The sequence below is a fragment of the Perca flavescens genome, chromosome 20, assembly GCF_004354835.1.
Source record: "Perca flavescens isolate YP-PL-M2 chromosome 20, PFLA_1.0, whole genome shotgun sequence".
Classification (NCBI taxonomy): Eukaryota; Metazoa; Chordata; class Actinopteri; order Perciformes; family Percidae; genus Perca; species Perca flavescens.
In genome coordinates, this window is record NC_041350.1 from 18,188,378 (window position 1) to 18,205,792 (window position 17,415).

The 17,415-nt window shown below is 39.5% G+C and overlaps 1 protein-coding gene across 3 annotated transcripts in view; it reads right to left on the reverse strand.

Moving 5' to 3' along the window:
* Window positions 1-715: 715 nt before the first annotated feature.
* The window catches only part of rcan3 (regulator of calcineurin 3), a 47,904-nt gene continuing 31,204 nt past the window's right edge, over window positions 716-17,415 (reverse strand). For all 3 annotated transcript variants that reach the window (XM_028565736.1, XM_028565737.1, XM_028565738.1), the window contains 3 exons: window positions 8,372-8,545; window positions 6,514-6,685; window positions 716-3,934 (listed from right to left, as the gene is read on the reverse strand). In XM_028565736.1, the coding sequence (XP_028421537.1) occupies window positions 3,780-3,934; window positions 6,514-6,685; window positions 8,372-8,545 (501 nt within the window). In that variant the 3' untranslated portion in view covers window positions 716-3,779. The remainder of the gene's footprint in view (window positions 3,935-6,513; window positions 6,686-8,371; window positions 8,546-17,415) is intronic.

Sequence of the window (17,415 nt, forward strand, 5' to 3'; positions counted from 1 at the left end):
TGGCTACCATGTTTGCCATCATAAGGCCTATCCCAATTCCCGGTTTACATCCCCAATTACTCTCTAGCGTGCATTAGCATTTGGTAATTAGTGCTAAACACAAACTAAACACGTGTCGCTAGCATGACTAAAAACCAAGAGGGTTTATTAGTTTCTTACAGTTTGGATGATATCTCCATCTGTAAAGACTATTCTGCTTATCTGGATAAAAAAATATTAAATAAAAAATGTCAGTTACTTAAAAAAAGCAGGAAGTGACATGTTTTTGCTAATTTTGTAGGTTTTGGTTTGGACAGTAAGAAAATATTTAATAGTGGAAAGTTAACATTTATTAACTAGGTCAAAGGTCAATTTTAGCTACCATCTTGGATTGTTAAATATAGGCACAACTTGCTAAATAAATAAATAATGTAGCAGACAAAATATTTGATGTGTTGTTAAACAACCTTCTGAATTTCTTTTCAAGATTTTCATGAATCTACCTCCCGAAAAACGGATGCTTAGCTCTGTGACTTAAATGTAATGATAATATATGAAAGGCACAAACTAGGGTTGTGCAAAAAGTAAGTTATTTTCAGATTAATATATCTCATGCAATCTGAACGACATGTTTAATAAATTTAACAAGTGCTACATTTTATAGCCTACATTGGAAAGATTTTGTACCTGTATTTGCATCCCAAGTGTGTAGCCCCTAAAATAAACAACACTAAACTTGGATTTTAAGAATAAGTCTTTATGTATTTCTCTATGTGAAACAAATGGCTATTATACGTATTATACACAAATAGAAGTGGATACTGTAAGAGACAGAGACCATCTCTGAGAAATAAGTACAGAACATGAAAATACACATACCGGTATTATAGAACTGTAAATTATTGCTTGATTTGCTACTTTGTTTTCTGGATTCCTAAAATACAAGACACAATATTCATATTTCAACGGAAACAGTACAACAGTGACAAACGGTATTATTGACCTTTTTTGTAGACGTTCCCCAGAAATAAAAGAAACATTCAAACAGAGTCCATTTTGATAACAACACAATGACAGTTGGTTTTTGATCGAGCATTTTCAGGACTTATTGTTACACATTTTTGTATATTTATTTTCCATTACAACATTGCCAAGAGAAGCCGTAACAAACTGCACACTGGGACTGGCCTCAGCAACAAACAAAAAAACGTACTTGGCATATGTACATAAATATACATTTTCATTTCAACTGTGACCAAAATGCACCCAGTTTTAAACACCATTACCACAAAGAGTAAAAAAATCTTCACGAGTGTCTTCCTCTTGCTCAGCTTGCTTCCTCTTTATCATAATGCACCTCAGTAGTTCCACCAATCTGCTGTCTGCTTAGATAACTGCGACAGCTTTACTGTAGTGCCAATACAACTGCACTCTACCAACATTTCAAAGAACTTTCTCAGCAGATAAGATGAATGTTTCTTGCAGACAAACACAAAAACAAAGACATTGATTTTGCTTTGCAGTGTCATCCTCCTGCCTCATTTAAAACCTACAACTGTACTGCATGTCTACACCTTTACAGTCGTACACTCCCATAGATCTAAAAAGGCCTAAAATTCTCCAAGGTTCACACTAGCAAAAAGGAAGTGGAGTGTTTCACTCACTGCAAAATGCTGGTGAAAAGGCTAACCAGGTGTTCAGCTTGAGATAAAAGAAATAAAAAACACAAGAAAGAAACAGAGAAGAAATGCAATGTGCTTCCTACTTTGTCTCAAGGATTATTTTATGTGAAGGAAACAAACAAAACGCTGACAATAAAGTGCTCACATGCAGACAGACTTGTCTTTTGCTTAATTCATATTGTTATATAGCAAAAAAGTATTTTTAGATTTCATGCTGCCAAATGACAAATAAGGTTTAGACTCACCGCTGACACCCAAAAGCCCTGTTAGGAACATTTGTTCATGTTGCTTCTAAAGCACTGAAATATTTCATGAAAAGAGGCGAAACACTGACATGATATGGGACCGTGGGGAGAATTAACCAAAAAAGAAAAAATAATAAAGATTACGATTTTTAGTGGAGATTTGTTCAACTTTCCACTGAACTAAATACTGCAAATAAGTAATGTAGTAGTAGTAGTCAGTAATGTGCCAATATAAAATAAAATAATGCAATAAAACGTGTTGGGAAAATATGATTTCTTTCTGCTCACTCTGACAATATACATCAGTGTCTCTGAGTAAGAAAAATTGTTTTGTCTTGTCATGACAATATGAGGTGAGTGAATGCTTTGGTTGATATCTCATGAGGCTAACCTATTTTACCCTTTTGTCAGCAAAATACTTTTAGGTAATCTACAAAATCTAAAAGGACAATATCCACAAATCTACTGCTCAGCTATTTACAGCGAGAAGCAGCGCAGTATTGTGGTGCGCAGCAGGAGACGGTCCAGAGCCTCGCAACTGCTTGGAGATATCAAGAGATACTCAGTGCAAACAAGCAGTAGCAGGTTTCAGAAGAAAAACCTGAAAGTGGGTTAGACCAAACAACATAACCAAGACATTAAAGATGTGAAGTACAACAAACGGAATCAGAAGAAAAAAAAAAATGCACATCCCAAACCCCTTGAAGAAAATGAGGGGGATGAACTGTCTCTGATCCATCAAGTCCCAACAAAAGCGACAAATGCATATTTGCCATCAAGTTGAAGACTGAACTGTCAATCTTACAAAAAAACCATTCCGCTTTTTTCCCCCCTAAGACGTCACTTTCAACTCTGCGCGGGGGATATTCACTTGCGTCAAAAGCATCGCACTCGTTTCCCTGTCATCACAAACAACAATTAAAAAAACACCACAGCTCCTCGTCTACAGAAGTAACTTAGCATGCAAAAAGTGTTGGGATATCAAATACATAGTGAGAATACACATCTAGTAGTTTAGCAAAAAACAACACCTCTCCAAATAAAATAAAAAAGACAAAAAGCGAAAACCAGCCGGGGGGGGGGAGTCAAACAGCCACCACAACTTTGTTAGTCACATATGGCGCTTCGTGCGGTGTGTGATGTTAAATAGGTTCCTTTTTCTTGATATATCTTGTTAGGATTTGTGTTTCTGTACGTATTTTTTTGTGATACAGTATATACATGCAGACAAGAGCGGGTACATCACACACTCAATCTTAATGCAAGCTGAAGCGACAAACCAGCAGATATGAAAATGGATGAAAAGGAAGAAAAAAAAAAAAAAATATATATATATATATATATATATATATATATATATAATCTGAAAACACTATTGTAAAAAAAAATGAAGAAATAATGTCTGCTTAACAAAGAATTATTGTACACACGACTGTGAGACAAAGGGAGAGGTACAAGCCAATAAGCTAACTAACTAGCAAGCCACTGAGAAGGACTAGCAATGAGAGCTGAGTGTGTGTGATAAGTGACAGGTGCCTGCGTTGGGACAGGTATTTCCACCCCTCTTGCTGAAAACAAGGGGGATTGGTGGGGTGGAGGCAAGCGCGCCTGCCGCTCCCCACGCTGTCCGCAGAATGTGATGAGTGTGTGTGTGATTCTCATCCATCCCCTTCAAGCCGCCTCATTCCATCGCCACGCTCCCCACAAACACCATCTTCGAGCAATGTTTGTTGGTTTGTTTTTGCTTGTAGTTGAACTGAAATGAGGGGCATCGACGCTCTCTGTGAGTGCAGAGACGAGAGAGAGAGGGCAGGTGTGTTGTGGGTTTAAGGGGCGGTCAGAGGCCGCGCCGGTGTCTGGGGGGGAGGCCTCTCTAGTTGAAGACTTTGGGGGGTTCCTCGGGACGTCTGGTCTGGACGATCTGCTGCTTTGGCCGCGCTGCCTCATCCTCCTCCGCCTCGCTCTCGCACACGTGGACGACCACGCTGGGGGTGGACTCTGTCCCCGCGTGGAGCTCGTACTTTTCACCTGAAAGAGAGGGAGGGAGGGGAAGGTTGGGAGGAGTTACTAAAAAATAGAGTCTAGTCTTAAATACTCTAAGAGGTAGTGGTGCAAAGTAAGTCAGTACATTTGTTTAAGTACTATGTACTGAAAGGATAAGACTTCTCTTATTGTCAACAAATCCCATGAAAAGATCAAAACCAACAATGAAGCGATCTACAAACAAGTATTATCTGTGTAGCCAAAGACAGATATAACTTATTTCTCTGTGCCATAGATCTCCCCTGTTGCACTAAAACAAATGCATTGCAGTTTATTTCGAGCCATTTTATTTTGGTGTACGTACTCAGTAGTGAAGAGGTCTCCAACCTTTCTTTATCTAAGAGCTACTTTAAATAACAAAGGTGGCCATGAGCTACTTGCATCACATCACTTAAATGTATTTACATAACAAACATAAGCTGAATGAAGCTACTGTTTACTGAAATTGCAATACCCAAAACCTATGAAAAATCTTAACTTCACGTCAAGGTTTGTGACTATTTTACACTTCTTTTAGCCCACATAGTTGGCTACATCACTGGAAATATTCCCATCAGGGTCCAAGAAAAAATGACCACGTCTATGGCCCACAAAGTTAGCTACCTCACTTTAATTTGAAAAATACAACAAATATAAAAATGTTAATTTTGTGTCTCAGTTTGTAAACCTTTGGCGAGCTACCGGTAGCTCACGAGTATTTAGTATAATACTATATTATAGTAATATACTATTTATTACACATTGAGAGATATTTAATTTACAGCAAAAGATAATCTACTTTTTGTCTGTCCATTGTGTTGAAGATCAGCACAGCACACGGCCTCAAGAGAAAACAAAGAGACTTTCCTTGGAATAGTTCTGCCTTTTGTCCAGATGCCAAACTCAGCGGACTCAGATTGAAAACACAAACGCTTGCTAGATTGTATCATAGTTGCCATGGAGATGAGATCAGACAGCTGGCAGACAGGAGGAAATTGGTCTAGTAGCTTTTTCAAAGTGGTGCCAAACAGAGAGACGGACGGTGAATAGAGTCCTGTTGTTACCGCGGGGAGTTGACAGAGGGAGTCAGAGCGCTGCGCTGCAGCCCGGTGCTTATCTGATTTTAGATGCCAAGACGTGAGGCCCAGAATAAAAGCCATTTCCTGATTCCTCAAGTTGCTATGGTAACAGCAGAATGTGTCAAACGTGATCCTCTAGGATAAACGTTGTGTGGGTTTGTGAGTATTTGGTGAGTTTAATCATGTTTTTGTTGATGACAAAAAGATAATTGTGTTTAACTGAATACAAACTTCAAAGTAATATCTTTTTTCGTTATGCTGAGATGGAAGGAAGCTGTCCCACCCACACATTCTTCATGGCTTGAGATCATAATGTCTTGCCTGAAGCCTAAGACATACAACATTTGGAGGCCCTTTCTGACATACTTTGTTAGCTCCCATGTGATATGAGCATGTGGTGTTGTCACTGACCTCTTACACTCAACTCCAAGACTCTGAAACATTTTATATACCTGTTATTGTTGTTATGCTCTTCCTTTTGTAATTGTAATTGCCATATTTGTTCTTAAATTCACTGTAACTACATTTGTAAACACTTCCATTCATTCGTTTAGTCTGTTCCAAACTTACTGATTTGCTAAATGACCAGTTAGGTTTTGAGGGAGTGGAAGTTTGTTTGTTCTTGATCATTCTTTTTTGGTTGAAAATTAATAAAAAGAAGAAAAAAAAAGAAGTCATGTTTTCCACTTCATCAGCATGAGCATAGGCACATACACAAACATGGAGGGACATTGTGGACGTGACACACCTTTCCATGTGTGTTAGCTGACATTTTATAAAGGTTGCTGCAATCTAAAATCTTGTCGACAAGGCAGAGGCGCCATTATTTCTGAGCAGAGTAGGTGACTGGTGAACAAGGCTGCTGGGAAAGATCCAAATGTACTAAAAGTACTGCCTACACTGCGTACACTTGCTGAAATTGTAATAGGATGGGAACTGCAAAAAGATCTTTTTGTTGTAAAGTGAAGCTGATCTACGTTCTTCATTCATCCGTTTGTTGTGTAGTGTTTGTTCATGAGTCCCATTTTTGAATATCAAATTCCTTTAAAGCCTTATTGATTGGAATTGACAATATACCATTTACAATTATAATTGTGGCAGATTTAGTACATGGAAATCTTGGTAATTTCTGGAACAATGAGTCTTTAATTTCAAAGAAAGGTAGACAAAAGCAGGCTTCTCATGTCTAGCGGCTAGTAGGGCGGCCTCTGATTGGCTTTACCATTTCCTAACCTCACACGTCACTGTGTGCATGCGCTGTAGTTTGTTTACATACTTTGACCTCAGCAAGATGGCAGCATGGTCTCTTTCCAGAATGCAGGTAGCGCTGCCGATCTATAGCTGTTTTTGAATTGCGTATAGCAGTGATTCGGAGTGTTTGTTCCCCTTGTAGCATTACACACCACTTCCTTTGTGTTGTATCTGTGCTGTATATGTATATGTATTGTGTAAGTATGAGCATATTGGACAAGCTTGTTGAACATTAAACATTGACTGAGTACTGACCAGGTCCTAGCTTGGCTACTGCACACAGCAGGTCGTAGTTGATGCCGGGCGTAGCGTCTTCGCTCTGGCTCCAGCCCACAGGTGGCGAGGCAGGCGGCGAGATCAGAAACTGTTTGACGGGTTGGGGAGGGGCAAGGTACGACTTGTCAATGTTCTCGTCGCCATTCTGGACCTATCGGAGAGGAGATGACAATTGATAAAAGGCTGTTAGCGTTCTAAAGAGGAGATCAAAGTGATACAGGGTGGGTGAAGCTCTCTGGGAAAAAATAGGTCTTTCTTATGTGTACACCTGTCTCATGGTACACAGGATAGTGGACATAGCTGCAACCTAACTTCATGCCATACTGCCTGTGAAAAGTGACAGTAGACAAATTGAGGCAAAGTCATAGTTTTTCAACTATGAAAAGCTCCACAAAGAAAGGTCAAATTGGGATAGCTTGGAAAGTTCCTGCACTCTTTCCGTATATGTAACCCTGATACTTAAGAGCAAGAATAGCTGTTGCTTGCTTTTAGTCTCAAATTGTAGGCTTCTTCCCATGAGGGGATTTTGGTGTTTTGATAGCAGCCAATTGCCATAATTACAATACCTACATGTGGCATCTGTCTGAGTGGTAAAATCCTTTATCCTCTTACATCAAAGTACTGAGAGGTGCAGCAGGGGTCATGACTGGTAATGTTTTTAGGATAAAACAGGCCTCAATTACAAGTTGACTCATGGTTTCCTAGGAAGCAGGAATTTGATGATTTGCAGGCCAAACGACGTCTAGGCATCTGGGCAAGTTTGTGTTTTAAACAGAGTTTAACGAGACATATAACAGTTGTTTTAACATAGCTTTGTTGACTACTGTACATTTTAAAGGTGCTGTATGTAGGATTGGGAAGATAGCCAAAAAATGTGAACATCTACAACTTCTCAGTCCCTCCCCTCTTTCTGCTAAAGCCCAAAACATTCTCCTAAGCCCCTCCCCCCACAAGGGAGAATGAATGCGTGTGCATGAGCAGTGATTGACACGCAGTTAGACACCCCCCCTGGCCCTGATTGGTGCATCTGAACAGGGGAGCTGTGGATTTTTGCAAATCACACTACAGGCTGTAGGTGGTGCCAGAGGAGCCAGATTTTTTTAATGACCTGCTTCATGTACTTCTACTCGAACATAGGGTCAATTTCAGCAAATATGACAGAAAGTTAGTTTTATAAGGCTTACCTACTGCACCTTTAATGGGTTGTCTGGACTTGCTACACACTGCAATATAGGCATTTAAATGGTTGTATGTAACCAGCTAGATGTCTAAACCTTTGCTTTTCACCCACATTCAGTCCACTTTTAACCAAAACAAGCAGACATCGGTTCACCTACAGATTATGAAAAACAAGCCACTTATCTTTGTGTAGCTAGGTGTTGTGTAGCTTACTTGTGTAGTTAAGAGCTCAGGTATAACTATTTTATCACAGTACTACAAGATATATGCTCATCTTATTTTGCGTTTGTACTAGGAACACACTTTTCTTTCCCTCTCTTCCCCAAAGGCAACAGACGACAGGCAAATGCATACGTCTACGATGAAAGAGAAATCAGCAAATGATGTGTTTGTATTTAATCGTGTGACTGGGTTGGTGGGTTGATGAAGCAGTCAGGTGTGGCTCAGAGAAGGGAATAGAAAACAGAGGAAGTGAAAGGATTTTAGAGGAGAGCCAGTGTCACCCTCCTTTTCAGAGTTTTTGTTCCTGTTGCATGTGCACGTTGCAGTGAATGATGCACTATAGCATGACTTCCAATGTAAATAAGCACTGCTCTTCCTTAGATGGTCCATGTCCAATGACCCATGCCCCTTCCCAGACCCCTTAACTGACACTCACTTGGGCGAAGTAGAGTTTGAGCTTCTTGCCGTTGAACTCGGACTCGTGCAGCTCGATGCGAGCGCGGGCAGCGACCTCTGGGGTGCTGAAGTTGATCCGGACTCTCCGGAAGCTTTTGAACATCTGGAAATTTGTCTGTTCATCGTAGATCCTAAACAATGCCTCGAACCTCTCCTGCAGAGGACAAACACAGAAAAAAAGTGATAAAAGATGGATTTAAAGATAATTATGTTGATATTCTGAAGATACTGTAGGAGAAAGAAATCAGGTAAATCTGCTAAAATATCCTTTGGAGCAGCTCAGTCAATATGTTTTATTTTACATGCTTTTTTTAATTAAATAACCCTTCATATTAAAATATTCTTAATACATGTATTTTGTGTAAGTATCCAACAAAAACTATGTCAGCTCCGCAGTGTTTCCATATTTTTGGTGAAAAGATGAGACAAATTTAGGGTGAGCTAAAAGTTGGGGGTTTAAGTTATTCACTGACACCTCCGTCTGAGCGTTAGACGTGACTCTAACTGCTCGGCACCCATTTCATTTGCTTTTGAGTTAATGGGGAAATTAGATTTTCAACTACCCATCTGTCTCCTCTTTCCTCACCCTCCCTGTCTCTTTATGAAATTCTCTCCTTTCTCTGATCACTCCCCTCTTCCTCCTTATGCACCACACTTTGTCTTTAACTATACCCATATGATTTATTCCCACATCTCCTATGTTTTATTACTCCATCATCTCCATGGGCACCCAATTGGCTTCCTCAGCTGCAAACTCAATCAAACAGCTCAGTAGGAGGGCGGAAGTAAAAGGAAAGAGGCCGCCGGGAGAGCTGATTCCTGAGAAACCAGTAGCGTTGTTCTTTGTCTCCTAGCCGACCATCTCCCACTGACTAGGGAACCAAGCCTTCTTTCCACTGAAAAGTTTCATCACTATCACTTTGCACTAAAGGTTTGTGCAAAAGACAAATGTACACATACCGATCAAATGATAATACTGTTGCCTTTTCCTATTCCCTTTAATTTATTCATGTGCCCATTTGTGCAGTCAGTAGCATTAACATCAATTGGTAAGTTTGGCATCTATCAAATCAGTCCATGATTGTGTTATTTAGTGCCAGCGCTTGTCTCAATATATTTTCTATGCTCTTTCAGGCAGTGGGAAACACAAGACTGAAATACTCCCACAACACGTCCCTTGTTCGGCTGACACAGCACCTCTCACCAGGATGGAAAGGTTGTGTGTTAGCTGGAGGGAAAATAGGCAGTATGTGCTGTGAGATCTGCCTCTGCACATTAGTGACAGCATAGTGATGGTGGCAGACACCAAGTATCTGTAAACTCAGTATACTGAAATGAGTGTCCTGTTATTCCTGTGTCCTTTGGATGAATCCATAATAAAATCTTGCAAATATACATCTGGTCTTATCTTGTTTGAAATGATGTGATTCCAAAAAGGTCTTATTCTATTTGATAAAGTTAACAATTATTTTTTTATTTTTCATATTCATCACAAAACTGCTGGAGGGAAGTTGTGCACTGCTATAGGGCTGCAACTAACAATTATTTTTATAATTAAGTAATCTGTCACTTTTCTTGTTTAATCAATTCATTGTTTTACATCTGAAAACAATGAAAATGTCCATCAAAATCCATCCAAGTCATGTTTTTTTTATATTTGCTGTAATGTGAGACAATAACTTTTTTTTTTTGAGAAGCTGTAACCAAATATTTGCTTTGACTTTATAATTAATTGATCTATCGACTAATCGTTAAACACTACTACTATTAATTAAGGTACTGCTATTTTGTAGTCCTTGATTATTGTTTATTTCACTACAGTCAAGTAGGTTTAGACATTGTTAGTGTAAGAATATGCTCCTAAATACAGGGTGTATTCTCTACAGAGAAACCACATCATCACCCTGTCTGACACACGCAGAGCTGTTAATGACTGTGCAAGCTGTGAACCACAGTTATGCCGCAGTGTGGTGTACACTGTGGTAAAACAATTTGCATTTCAAGAATAAGCACATTAACGCTTTTACTTATAATCCTCCCTCCTTCCCTTCTTGTTTTATTCCTAGTTCTTCCATTGCTAAATGCCTCGGGGTGGCTGGCTAAACATCCGAGCTGACTTCACCTCTGGGCTCCGTGTTACCATTTTTAGAAAGGTTTCTTGTTCACCATACAAGGTGCATGCTAGGAAAAGAGGTCAAGTCAGGAATGTGTGAATATCTTCTTGACTCCTTTTATGCGTTTTGAGGAGAATTACCGACTAACTTAGCAATTAGAATGCTGCAATCCAAAAAAGCCAGAGAGGGAAGAGTGTGACTCACCACGATACAGGAACAGCCAAGTGTTAAGTGTGCTCATTAAAAATTGAGTCTCTTACCCCCACAAACAACACAATCAACTGCAAAATAGTAGTTAACCAAATAGCTTCTTCCCTTTAATTGTGTATAAAACAGCTGAAGAAACAACATGTCAAAATGTTGTTTTAGGGCACACGGATAGCTCAGCTGGTAGAGCGGGTAAAGTAGTGGGCTGCAAAACCAAAACAATTAGCTAAAAAATGCTATGAAGCTCCATAGAGTTGAGTGGTTTGTGACTAGAGTGACACCTTCCACATTACACAAAGTATTTTTTCTATTGCTAATATCAAAATATTGATTAGCGCAGCTTTAGAAAAGTCTGGCTCCCTGCATGGGAGCATGAAAATTCCGTAGTACAATCTTGGCAAAACATTTTTATGTTTTGTTTTTCTTTCTAAAATATATTTAAAAAAAAAACATTTTTCAAAAAATCAAAAGCTCATATAACAGCACTACAATCAAACGGCGACTTCAATTTTAGAGCATTTAACCAGCGATTGTTTATTTGCAAACTCTTTGATTTTGGGTGTAATTGTAATTAGCTTGAGAATAACAAAGCACTTGTTTGGCCTATCTGCAGAGACCACTTAAGCCCTTATTCCAAGCCGTGAATTTTCCATAAACCTTAGCCAGCTACTATGACTCATATGTCATCAAACTCCATGTGTGATAGGTAGTCGTTTAAACACACACACACACACACACACACACACACACACACACACACACACACACACACACACACACACACACACACACACACACACACACACACACACACACGGCGCTGAGTGGGTACTTCCTTAACCTAAATTGATGTTTTGGCATGAGGAGAGATGTGGGAAAGTTCTGACATCATGTTCCATAATAGCATGTAGTGTTTGTTTTTAAGCCGGCTGAATTAAGTGACGCTGACACACCCACAGCTGATTGCGGGGTAACAAGTGAGCGTGCTCATCACCAATTAATGTGGTCGCTATGATCGGACATCCTGAGAGAATAAGAGGTGGAATAGGAGAGTGAATGAGGAAGAGGAGTGGGGTGTTGAGTGACACAGGGCTGAAAAGTGGCCTGCTCATCTGCCTTAGCAATGTTCCCAGCGGTGACCCTCTCCCCTTGTTCTCTTCATGCATGTGTGTGAGAGAGACTTCGGAATAAGCGTCTGTGAAGTCAACAATGTGTTCAGGATTCTTCGCTGTGTTTCCACAATTAGTTGGCTGGTATTTCTGTAGGTATCCACACACGCAGAAGGCATTTCTGCATGGTAAAGTAATGTGAGACACACACACACACACACACACACACACACACACACACACACACACACACACACACACACACACACACACACACACACACACAGCTTGATCCAGCACCTGCTATTACTGTATTTGCAGGGACTGAGAGCTGTAGGACAACAGGTGGGAGAAGAAACGAGAACAGCATGTCCTTGTTCTTTTCATTCTCAACAAGGCAGATAACCACAACTATTGAAGAAGCTATACGAAAATATGTTTTATCTCACATACAGTAACATGGTAACAGAAAACCGGATATACTTTGAGAACAACAACACAATTGAGAAAACTAACATCACCCTCATGGAGGCGTGGAGTCAAAGCTCTCAAATAGCCGACAACTTGACTTGGCTTGATTCAGACGGCAAGTGTCATTATTGCTGACCACATGTTTCTCCATGTCACCTTTACGTAACACCGAGGGTGTACCTCAACTGGCTAAATTCCCTTCCTTTCCTGTCCTGGATTGTTATCTCGGACCCGGTGCTGCACAACTGAGCAAACCTGGGGGCTGGTTTCACCAAATTTGCAACACGCAAGCTGCAATTTGCAAAATGACATCTTACACTCTGTAAAAATAATTCCAAACCTATATTTACCCTAGTTACTTAGAATATTTTGTTATTTATTTAGAACATTTTACACACCGCACAAAATAAAACACCTCCCTCTCCCCTCCTAAACCCATCCCCCCAACCTATTAAATCAAATAATTATTCATTTCTTACACTGCACTGTAACTTTTATTCTTGTATCTTATTCTATTTTTGCTTGTTTTTTTATTTTCTCTCTCTTTTAATTGCTCTTTAATGTTTTATGTAAACCATTTTGAATTGCCTTGTTGCTGAAATGTGCTATAGAAATAAAGTTACCTTGGCTTACCCTACAACCTCCAGCCTGTCAGTCTTTGACCAGGGCATAGAGAACACTGCTGTGCCTGTCTGTCTCCGAGGAAGTGTAACGTTAACTGCACCGCGACCACATTCGGCTAGCCATTATATTATATTGCAGCGAACGGTGTCTGCGTGAAGTTTTAAAAAGTGTGACCACACACTGTGACTTAAGCAAACTGCCGAGGCGACGTCATTTCGCTCTGTCCGCACCTCTCCGTGTGTGTGTTTCAGAGCTAAGCCCCGCTCTCTGTGAAACATGCAGAGAAGACAGATAAGCTTGAGCATACGCACTCTCAGGTACCGGAATTCGGAACCGTTTTGAGTTACCGTCAATCGGTCCTCGGTAGTACCGACGCAATTTGGACAGTACCCAACCCTAGTAAGCAGTGTCGCAAATCACTTTTGTTAAAGAGGCCTCTATAAGTTTTTAAGAAAATGACAAAAGGAAATATTTTTGTCTTGTTGCATCAGGAGGGAAATATATTTTAGGCTCTGTGTTTCTACTTCTTTTTAAAAGGTGCAATTTTTTTCTCCCATATAATAAAAAAGCGGGAATGTTTCCTGCTGCAAGTGTACAACTATCACAAGTCCTCATGATAGCTCACAAAATGCTTCTGGTAGTAGAAATTTAAGTAAAATGTTTAACCAATTTTGTATTATGTAGCATGAGCCATGACTATACTGTTTGTATATGAAGAGAAGTTAAATCAATCATCTTTTGAATGCCAACATTCCCTCAGGTGACAGTTGCTGAGGAAAAAAATAGCGATCAAGAAAGAAGAATACGATACACAAAAAGGCCAAACAAAGAGACAGAAAGCAACCCAGCACAATACAAAATCTAATGTGGAGAGATGTAAAGCTTGCTAGTGAACTGAAGCCACTCTGTCAGTGGCTGCAGGGCCATCCTTCAGCTGATTGCCTCTTGGGTAATGAGGCAGTTATGTCCCTGATGGTAATGGAAAGGCTGTCATCATGGTGGCAACAGGACATGACTGTAGGCGTCAGTCACATTCAGTGGCACGGGGAGGCAGTAAACACAGAACAAGCTAGTGTTCCGGATACAAAATCATCCGAATAAAAGATCAGTCGGCTGAACAGCAGTGATTTCCAGAACAGTGCAGAAGTGAAAGGGGTAGAGGAGGATATGAAAAGTATTTACAGTATTTCTACTTCACCCCTCATCCAGGTAATGAATCTCTCAATTGGCGGAATTGGGTGTAACCATGTGACAGATGACTTAAGTGTTTTCCCATCTTATGTAAAGGAAGGATTACATTTCTCCAATGTGTAGGGATCACTTACAATTAGCAGAGCTTCAGGTCCACAGGTCCATCCTATTCTGTTTGCACCGTAAACACAATGAAGGATAAACACAGAGCTGGACAATATATCGATTTTATATCAATATCATGATATGAGACTAGATATTGTCTTAGATCTTGGATATCGTAATATGGCATAAGTGTTGTCTTTTCCTGGTTTTAAAGGCCGCATTATAGTAAAGTGATGTCATTTTCTGACAGACTGTTGTAACTGTTCTATTATTTTCCTTTGCCCACTTAGTCATTATATCCACATTACTGATCAAAAACATACATCTCATTGTGTAAATATTTTGTGAAAGCACCAATAGTCAACACTACAATATCGTTGCAATATCGATATCGAGGTATTTGGTCAAAATGATCGTGATATTTGATTTTCTCCATATCGCCCAGCCCTAGATAAACACACTAAATCTAACCTCAGTTTCACCAAACACTTCACAGATTCTGAAAAGCTTAGCAAATTGTGCTCAAACTGTGACGTTTCGCAAAAGCCCCATGCATGCTGTTGACTTTCATTGTTATTGTTGTCTCAGTATTGTTGTGCAATTTGGGGAGATAAAAAGGGCTCACATATTCAGCTGTTTGTTCTCTGTCACTGGTGAGATTCAGCTGAAACACACAGACATGTCCCATCATTCCTTTGATCAGCCATGTGCCTGAAAAAACAGTACACTAAATGCACACATAAAGGCAACAAAAAAATCACCCCAATTTGGATTTCAAAATAAAAGCTTTGCATTGTTGGAATGGCATTCAACAACTAAATGGGCAGAGAGAGAAAACAGCATGTAGAGAGCTAATACAGACTGTTGTATAATAGTTTTATAAGAAATCTAAAAAGCATTCAGTATAGAGATGAACCAACAGCTGATTAATTGATATGTATCAAATACACAGTATACATACAGTTGATCTTTTTAAGCAAATTGCCCCAAATTTGACAGTCTTTGGTTTTTCAAATGTATATATTTGAAAAGATTGTTTAATTTGTCTTTTATGATAGTAAAACTAGTTTTGGGTTTTGGATTGTTTGGACAAAACAAGCAGTTTAAAGACGTTAGTGTGGGCTCTGGGACTGTTTTCCATAGACCAAATGATTAAAATAAGAGATTAATCAAGAAAATAATAAGCAGATTAATCAGCAATGAAAATAGTCACAATGCTTAATTTTGATCTTGTGTTTCATTTAAGCTAGTACAGTATTTAAATCACATTGGCACTTGGATACCAACATCTATGACTGTAATCTACAACCTAGTCCAATTCTATGTTGAATTACACCATTTGGCATTTTGGATCAAAATGAAAAGATTAACTGAGCCTAATTAGGGCGTAAAGAAGACTTATTCTGTGTGTTTTTTTCTCTCTTTGGCGAATCATTCATCTTTCTCTATGACACGTGCGTGGCTTTAGCACAGTCTAATCCAGACCCTCGTGCTTGAATGGGATTTTGGTGAAAAACTAACTAGGCCACGGAGCCTTGTGGTGAGTCAGGGACAGTGTTACACTAAAAATAGATTATGTTGGAATAATTAAGAAAATTCTTTAAATGTGTGAACCGTCCTTCTTTTAATTACTGTCTTCCCTATGGGTCCAAACTGGAACCAGTCTAATGAGGTTGAACAAGAGAGGCAGATTCTGGAGATAACGGACACAGCTGGATAATTAATCTCTTACCTGCATGCATGTCTGTTCCAGCACATTTTTGCTTATCACATTCCTTATTTTTTCCATTACTGCTCCATAAAACAGAGCCAACTTTCCATTGCACTTATGTCTGTGTGCAGTTGCAACTATCACTTGTGACATAAAAATGTATTATGTTTAGAACACAGCAGACCTTTCGGCTGCCAAACATTACTATGAACGTTGTCGAAAGTAAAGTAAAACAAATACTCCATTACGTGTTGTTTCCATTATGTTTTTCAGGGTTCAAGTCTTGTTCTACAACGCAGAACTACATAACTCAATAAACCTGTTAACCACTGTGACCAAGCAAATTATGACTGGCATCTGTTATCTACTCCCCAAATAGCTTTTCTGGAGTATTATCTGTAGGTACTTTTTTATCATAGCTGGTTGTCATTTGTTAATTTAGTTTTCCTGCAATAGACTAATATGTGGCAAACACAACATTCTAAGTGACGCATTATTATGGAACCCACGTAACTTCTAGGAAAGGCCCACCCAACGAAGCAGCTCAATTGGTTGGGGTTAGGCATTGACCTCGAGTGGTTAAGGTTAGGATAGCCGATTGGTCAGGGGATAGGACTTGAAGCTTAGTGTCAGTTCATTCAGGTATACTTCTATGCTTCACATTTACATTATTTCTCTCTCTCTCTCTCTCTCTTGCGCTCTCTCCCAACCTAATCAGCTGACTCAGCGGCCAGAGGTTTTTCCATCATCAGAATCCCCGCTCCAAACCACATCCATCCTGATCTTCAGGCTCCTCCTTCATCACTTCATCACCACCACCAGTGTCTAGACTCCAAATTTGACATTGCGATGGAGTGTAATCGCCAAACTATCAACCTATTATGCACCATGTTAATTAAACTTATTTCACTCTTAAATGAAGTCTCTCCTGATTTAATTGCTTCCTGTAAAAACATTAAAGGGCTGTTCCTTCAGTCTTTATTGGAAGTGTTTGGATTGCTGCATAGCTGTGGACCTACACACATAGTGAGGACAGAAAAAAGAAATTAATGTTGTCTTAAAAGTCAATTTAACACCAGAAATAGCCAAGTGGCTACTATAAATACCTATTTGCTTATGTATATAAAGTGCCTGACATTTCATTGCTTCAGATAATCTCCAGAGTTATTAAAAGAGTTTGGAACAACCTAAGTTGAAACAACTTTCTAAATTAATCTGTAATATAAATATTCTTTTGGCATCTATACATAGTCTGCTCAGTGATGTTACACCACTGTTGGCTCTACACATGGGAGTTTGTGGCCAGTGGTTTAGCACAAGACTGTAACCTACAGTTAGCTTGCTGACTACTTAGAATGAGGTAGACCTCCATTTCCACATGGTATTAAAATCTGATCTGAGTGATCTGATCACAAGTGCACCCAGGACAGATTGAGGATGCATTGAGATTTTAGCAGCGTGTATGTGTTTGTGTCCTGGGACACATTAAGGA